General features: G+C 38.1%; 1 protein-coding gene across 3 annotated transcripts; it reads right to left on the bottom strand.

The window, feature by feature from the left end:
* Positions 1–8: 8 nt before the first annotated feature.
* snrnp48 (small nuclear ribonucleoprotein 48 (U11/U12)) lies at positions 9–5717 on the bottom strand. 3 transcript variants are annotated; one of them, XM_052143325.1, is made up of 6 exons: positions 5503–5717; positions 3910–4017; positions 3738–3798; positions 1856–1936; positions 206–1209; positions 9–37 (listed from the first exon to the last, which is right to left on the bottom strand). In XM_052143325.1, exons 1-5 carry the CDS (start codon positions 5650–5652, stop codon positions 995–997), a joined length of 615 nt encoding a protein of 204 aa, XP_051999285.1. In that variant the 5' UTR covers positions 5653–5717; the 3' UTR covers positions 9–37; positions 206–994. The 3 variants fall into 3 exon arrangements, with proteins under 3 accessions (XP_051999285.1, XP_051999286.1, XP_051999283.1); XM_052143326.1 differs by lacking the exon at positions 9–37 and having other exon boundaries at positions 1097–1606; XM_052143323.1 differs by lacking the exon at positions 9–37 and having other exon boundaries at positions 1097–1936.
* Between the last annotated feature and the right edge of the window lie 2677 nt (positions 5718–8394).

An 8394-nucleotide genomic window follows, 5' to 3' on the forward strand; every position in this document is an offset into this window, starting at 1 on the left:
GTTCTCCAGAGTGCACGTCAATCACCTCTCGAATTACCTAGGATATTTAGGAAAATGCACAATAATATGCATAGTATTACAAATAATAAAGAGTAATATTCTCTGTGGCCCTTAAGTCATGCTATAAGTTTTTCAGTATTTCTAAGAGACAAAGACAGGATTTTGTAGACCAGAACACAAACAAAGAAAAAGATAAAGCACATACCTCTGTGTAAGACTTCTTGGTGATGTGAACATTTTTTGCTCTATAAGACTGCCGGCGCCTCCTGTAGTCTCTCATCTCAGCCAAGACCTCCAGGTGAGACTTTGGTCCACTTTGTTCCTCTTTTACAGAATAGATTTCACACAAAGCTTTCAGTACAGATAGTTATGCATCATTCTTTACTTATGCAGCATCTATACGGTACCATCAAGTAAACGGTGCTGCCTAAAGAAATACTGTCCATACGAGTGTCAGCAAATAATGGGGAATGGTGACAAAATTCCCAGAAAGATTATAATGTGAGAGCAACCTAAAATGCCACATTGGCATTCATAGAGCAATGTCTTGTTTAAATAGCAGCCATGATGCAGCTCCACCTCTGGGATCACTAGGCCTCGTGGTGCAGCTCCAGCTCAGGGCTCAGTAGGCCTTGTTGTGCAGCTCCACTTCCAGAATCAATGGGCCCAATGGTGCAGCTCTGCCTCTAGACTCAGCGAGTCCAGGCCAATTACTTATATTCATTGAAATTTTAGGCCTAATGTTTACTTTCATTTTATAGAGATAATGGCCAAAGTGGTTCAAATTGAGAATTTTTTTCCCCCATTAATTTATTAAATTGAAGTGTTTCACACAAATTATGACACACTTTGTGTTTTTAAATGGCTGGAAACTTGCCATTTAAAAGGTAAAAAATTAAATTCCAGCAACTTCAGGTGAAAACATTATTTATTTCTGCCACTGATCCACTAATACTAATATAATGGATTAAAGCATACTCTTAATAAGTGAGGATTAGTGTTGACAGAGAAAAAAATTGCATGTACCTTTTTTAAGCTTAGCAACAAGATCTACATAAAGATCCTCATTTTTGTACTCGCTCCGTGTACTCTGTTGACTGGCCTCTTGTACCACATGATCATATAGGGCCAATCGGTCGGCCACCGTGAGGTCACATATTGCTCGTTTATGATTCTGGGGTACATCAGGAGGATCTGCAGAGAAATCACCTACAGAAATAAAACACACGTTACACAGATATCACAATTAATAATATTAGTTATCAAAAAGTTACTGAAAAAAACTCATGGCAGTAATCAGAAAGGGGAAATTTTAAAAGACTTGTTTTAAACTGTTAGAAAAATTAAATAGTCCCTAAATGATGGGGGCAGGTGATAAGGATGTTAAGGGACATGCAGACCTTTAGATTGCTGCATATGTTTGGCCTTATGTCAATGGAACAAGTAAATAATATGTACCCAAGCCAAAGAAAATAACTGAGAAAACAAATGTAACATCAAGCAACATTAAGGACCAAGCCTTTTAAAGGATATTGTGCCAAAGGATACAGCAAGTATGAGTGGAAAACTGTCTAGACCAGACTTCCTCTAATACTCACCCCTAAAACTGGAAAAAACAAAAAGCACAGATAAAATGTTTATTTTTTTTTAAATAAAAATAAATAAAAAAAGACATCAGTCTTTATATGTGAACACTGATAAACATACCAAGATTTCAAGCTTTTACTACCATTAAAGGAAATGTAAAGGTTCAATACAGGCTGCTTAATCTCAATCGACAGCATGTGGCACGTTGACCCGTCCCTCAGTTTGTAAAAACAGAAATGCACTAACACACTAAGTCTATGGTACTTACTCTGTGCATAGTGTCCTGTAGATCTCATGGGAGTAGCATTGGCTCGGGCCTGCAGGATGACTTGTTGCTGTCTATCTTTATCTGTAAGAGGACAAAAGTTACCATCACAGAACAGCACCCAACCTATGCGTCTGCAGAGACCAGTGGTGTAGTCAGGGCACTTATATGACGTATGCTTACTTTTTTCTCATGGCACAACTTCTAAGGATCAATATTTGCGTATACCCTCGGTATACCCACATATTTTGCTGCTTCAGAAGCTCATAATCTACAGTTGGTGTTAGTTTCCCTTTAACTGTATTGGATGCTGTTTTATGAAACTAGCGATTCTTTGTTGTAATTGGTGCATCACTTGAATTCTACCAGTCCCCGTCCCTGACAACCACTGTCACCACCGTCATTGACTGAGGGAATGCATGGAAGTGGAGAGAGAGAGAGAGTCACCCACATGCTGAAGCAGTAGTATCAGGTAAAATTCATTAACAAAATATGCCAAAACGTCCCGTAAAATAAGGAATCATCCCGTAATTAATGGGGGAAATTGCAGTCCGTATTAAATCCATACACAATGCGTTAGTTGTTCTTTGGCTTTGCACTAAAATTTTGCACTAATAATAAATTAGATTTCGGTTTGTTTCTTGCCAAACCTTATCGTATACCTTCAGAAGAAGACATGAGTTTTTTTTATTAGACTTCTGAATTATATTTTTGCATCCTTTGTGAAGCTTGAAGAGGTGGTTTGCATAAACTGCATTTGTATGACATTACTGAGCACAATTGTTTTTTCAAAATTTCTCCCTTTGTGTTAAAAGGATATTTCACCCAAAGATGAAACTTCTCATATAATTTACTCACCCTCATGCCATCCCAGATGTGTATAACTTTCTATCTTCTGCTGAACACAAACAAAGATTTTTAGAAGAAAATCTCAGCTCTGCAGGCCCATACAATGCAAGAGAAGTGAAAAGGGGTGGCTGTGGCTCAGGTGGTAGAGCGGGTTGACCACTAATCGCAGGGTTGGTGGTTCGATTCCCAGCCCACATGACTCCATATGCCAAGGTGTCCTTGGGCAAGACACTGAACCCAATGGCAGGTTAGCACCTTGCATGGCAGCTCTGTTGTCATTGGTGTGTGAGAGTGTGTGTGTGAATGGGTGAATGAGACGCAGTGTAAAGCGCATTGAATAGAGCGAAAGTTAAAAAGGCACTATATAAGTGCAGACCATTTACCAAAAGTGACCAGAACTCTGAAAGCCTCAAAAATGAGATAATGACAGCATAAAACTAATCCATAAGACCATAAGATAAGAAGGTTTAATCAATATCATCTGAAGCGATCCAGTAGGTTTTGGGTGAGAACAGATCAAATGTAACTCTTTTATGAGCTTTTAGATTTCTAGTCACCAACCAGTTACATTGTATGGACCTACAGAGCTGAGATATTCTTCTAAAAATCTTTGTTCAGCAGAAGAAAGTAAGTCATACACATCAGGGATGGCATGAGAAGTAAATCAAGAGCGTTTTACATTTTTTGGGTGACCTATCACTTTAAAATTCTGTTTTGTGGGAATGCTAATTCTATTGGCTCTGAATGAAAATCACCTTTGTCTTTGTTCATTTGTAAACAATTTTGGTGAAAAGTGTCTGCTAAATGATTAAATGTAAATGTTTTTAAGGTGATGCAATTGACTAACTGATCTTAAAAGACACCAAGAATGATCGAAAGCATAAAAATATGACTGCCTTGTTTGATTTCTATATTTCATGTGAAGACAAATCATAATATCTTATATATATAATTTAAATATTTAATTGAAAGAAATAAAGTATACAATGGAATGTGTGGTTGTATAGGAAGTCTTGAGCCAAGTCAGAAAACTCACCCATAGTTATGGTAGGAATGTTGGCTTTCTCGTAGTATACTGAAGGATCACACATTTCAGCCTGAGAACAAATTATAGACCAAAAATCAGACATAACATCTCATTCTTAGTACAGAAATTAAAAGTAGGCTTACCACAAGGCAAGGCAATATTTATTTGGTTGTTGGTTTACCTGCTCCTCTTTCGAGTATGCCAGTTGGCTGAGAAGACAGGCAGCTTTGTGTTTCTCCATCCTGTCCTGTGGTACTGTGTGGTTTGGATTGTTTGGACAAACCTCCATCTGTCAGATCGGTACACAAAGCATACTACATGTCATGTCATGCAACAGCAATAGAGTGATTTATAACTGTCAATGCAAATGTGAGGTAGAGCAGTGGGCCCTTCTCAATCTTACTAATTTAAGCAATATTAATTATATCATACCCTAAGAAGCCCTTAAAACCCAAGAGCTGAAGCCTAAAACCAGTCCCCTTTGTCAGCTGGCTGTGAACCTCACAAACCCACTAACAAACACCAGATTCAGACCAGCACTGCTGAACTAAACCAAATCAGAATAAACCAAATCATAAAAGAAAGCAAAAATTTGGACCATTGGGAAAATGAAAGTAAAAACCAAAGCAAATTGGAATGTTTTCGGGCCCTAAACAGAACATATAATCTGGCAGAATATCTCCACACTGTAAGAGATCCAAAACAGAGACGAATCCTCACCAAACTCAGTGATCACAGTCTGGCCGTAGAAAAAGACTGACAAACAGACAAACATGGCTTCTAAAGGAAGAAAGAGTCTGTGCTCACTGTTACACGGGTCGAGACAGAGACACACTTTCTCCTTCACTGTGAGACATTTACAGAGGTGAGAGAGAGATACCTCCACAAACTCTCAAACCTCATGCCACAGTTTTGCAGAAACTGATCAGATGCTGGTGTTACTGGGGGAGGACCATTATGCATCAGTTGCAGCAAAAATCATTTTTGAGATGCACAGCACACCCTCAGAAACCAATCACTGTCACAATCACTGCCTTAATGTACTTCAGTCACAGTAGTTTTATTTTCTTATGTTCATAATGTCCTGTTAAATGCTTATTTTATATTAAACTGTATAGTGTATATTGTTATTATAGTTTTTATTTTATTAATTACCTGGCACCTTATTTAAATTCTATCTTTAATGTTATATGTTAACATTTTATTATTATTATTTGTCTTGTCATTATCTGTTTTGTGTATTAATGCTTTGCCAATATTGTATGTAAACACAATCATGCCTATAAAGTACTTTAACATTTAAATTTGAATTGAGAGAGAGAGAGAGTCAGTTGGCTGGTTTAAGAGGGGTTTGACGCACTTTATAACTGGTCTCCCAGCTATAATTAACTAAGAACAGCCAAACAGCTTATTTAGCCAAGCTGTTTACTGTTGATGTTTGTTTTTTCAACAGTATATGTACTAGTGAAAGACCAATTTACCGAACACTATCGGATGTTTGGCAACTTTGAGATCGTCGTTTTCATCGACTACCAGATTAAACCCAGTTTTAGCTCTCGTGTCATATATTTGTTAATTAATTTTAGCAATTGTTTGTACCTCTGAATTATTATTCGCCTAATGTGTATGGGCATAATATCAGCCACACCGCTTTTTAAGTTAGTAAAATCATCACCCCAAGACTGACGTTTGTTGCTTTGGTTAAAAGGATTAAAAAAACTCGTGCACTGTAAAAATCCTTAGTTTGATGTGCTTTTCTGCATTGTTTCTCTACCTGCACTGCAAGTGTGTCTACTTCCTGATTCCATCCCAACGCCTCAAACAAATCCCCCAGTTCTGCCTGACAACTTTCAGCGAATTCTGTGAGCTCCTGTAAACACTGTATGCGCTCTTGGAGACCCGATGAAAAATTTGTTTCACACATTTTACATTTAAATGTGTTTGAAAACAAAGCTCTTGCTTGCTGACGATTGCTGCCTTGTGGCCAATATCATGGCGCATCTAAATGACGTATGCATGATGCGCAATCGATGCAAGGTTGCCACAACCACGAAAATCACGAAAATCCCAAAAATCTGCTATTGATGATTGATTTATTGAAAACTTTAAAGGTGCACTCAGTAATTTTTTCCTCATTAAAAAGTTTAACTCCTTAAGACATGAACTGTAATTTTGCAATATATGTAGCAGGCATGTGCAATGGGACAGAGGCGTTTCCTTCATTGAAGGACATCCGGGACTTAGCCCAGACAATTTTATTTTCACACTAGCAACAACTTCTCTGTAGTCCAAAGCTGGTGAGAGGGTATTCTTTGAGTTTTGCTCTGGCTGGGCCTGTTTCTACAGTTCCTAAATCTTCCACTCTAGTACTATCCTCGACTAACTCATCCTCTCTCCTCCCTGAATCTTCTGTGATGCAAAAGAACAGAAACAGCACATAACTTATTGCAAATCAGCTTTAAACAACTAATTCAAGTGCTACATATTTAAAATTGTAGACCAATACCATTGAAGAAAATGTATTGGGAAGAGCAGATCAGTGGGATTCCCCTAAGATCTATCATGATTCTTGACTTTCATGTACATTACCATAAAGTCATCACAAAAGAGTTATATTATAGTGACTAAAGTGAAGTAAATTTTTTTTTATATAAATAATTTATATTTGTTGACATAAATAGGCAAAATGATGTATAATATCCTAAGTTAAAGCAATACATGAATGACTTTAGTCTAAGTTCATTGACACACCATGGCATCGAACTGTATATAATTCTCAATATTCATCTGTCAAAATCCTTTCATTAGGATCATTGGGATAAACAATGTTTCACTTTTAACTTTCCCTAAAGTAAAGTGATTGATTAATTGTTACCAGTTTCCATGCCTGATTCTGGCACAGCTGCTGCTGGCAGTCTGTTGCTCATCTTTGCTACCCTCTACAAAACCATTTAATCAAATCAAAGTGTATATTTCCTACAAACTAATATCACAAAACAAGTCACACATACATTTTATGCTAATGCTTATTGGTTATCCTTAGAGAAAACAACACCTGTTAAACAAGAAAAGTACACTCCGAACGGGACTCAAACCAACGTTTCCGGCATGAGAGGCGGATGTGCTAACAAGGAGGCTAGAGGCTACAACATGTAATGACAGTCGGTAGTGCACCTCTTGAGGTTTAGCCTACTGTGGGTGAAAGCCAGCCAGATGATGATCTTCAGACTTTAAGGACAAAAACAAATGTGAATTCTTACCCACTGACTTCTTTCAGAAAAATCCCCAAAGCCTCATTTGCTTCATTTTTGCTGTCTTTCCTGCTAACCGCTGTTAACTCGCCACTAAGTAACGTTAGTTGATGTCAATGACTGTGGAAGCTCCTCCCCTACCTGCTGCATATTCAACAGAGAGGAAGAAACGGAGTCGCCCATAGGCTACCGACAGCAAATAAATGTATTCTATAGGCTAGATTATGCCTATGTCTATTTTTACAGGCTGTATGCAGTATGTGCAAAGCCAAAACACAATGAAATAAGGCAACTTATGATTTCGGGTGTTTACATAGGCTTTTGTCCGGATTCATATTTGTCAGTCAACTTTTCAAAATACATTCGGGGCTACACTCAAAACATTCGGGGCTGAAGCCCCGGCAAAATCGGCTGCCGCCGCCTCTGCCATGGGATTTGAGACTGGGCAACAGCAGATATTTGTAATTCACATTATTAAACGCCCAAAAAACATTATACGGATGAGTGTAACGAAACGGAAATCATATTGACATAAAGCATTGCCTTAGAACCCACTAGTCAATGGAAACAATTATGTCACTGTGTCAAACTTCATGACCAAATTGTCAAGACAGTAATATTGCTCATATCACCCAAATAATAAGTTTGCCATTATTATATTGGGCCAGGCATGTTTATGTCCATTAAATCATACAATGATCCATAGTGCCAGAAGAGCTTGTTTTGACATAAAAGAAAATGAAAAAGAAAAGATTGCAAGTTAATAGTTTCACTACGTCACTCTTCCCACATTTCAGAAACACTGGAATTGACAGCAGAAATTAACTAATCTGAATGCACAAGGCAAATGTAACGTAGACACGTTAGTCTACATTCCTTAATATATTTTTCCCTTTTTCTCCCCAATTTGGAATGCCCAATTCCCATTGTGCTGTAGGTCCTCTTGGTGTGTAGTGACTCGCCTCAGTCTGGGTGGCGGAGGACGAATCTCAGTCGCCTCCATGTCTGAGACCGCCAATCCACATATCTTATCATGTGGCTTGTTGAATACCTTACCGCTATTCTCCACAGCATCGGCGCACAACTCACCACGTGCCCCACTAAGAGTGAACCACATTATAGCGACCACGAGGAGGTTACCCCATGTGACTCTACCCTCCCTAGCAACTGGGCCAATTTGGTTGCTTAAAAGCCACTTAATATCTTTTTTTAAACTTACACTGAGCCCTAGCATTAGAACTATAAAACAGACAGAGCATAAACACATGATTTCCATATCAATACTTCATAGCCTCAGACTAACCCGAAACAATGACCTAGTATCTAGGACCTAGTATCAATAACAGATTTTTAATAAACATATTAACTTACCTTTACTTGAACACAAAATCCATGAGTCTCTCCTTGCGAATGAA

The sequence above is a fragment of the Xyrauchen texanus genome, chromosome 15 (genome assembly GCF_025860055.1).
Source record: "Xyrauchen texanus isolate HMW12.3.18 chromosome 15, RBS_HiC_50CHRs, whole genome shotgun sequence".
NCBI classification, from domain to species: Eukaryota; Metazoa; Chordata; class Actinopteri; order Cypriniformes; family Catostomidae; genus Xyrauchen; species Xyrauchen texanus.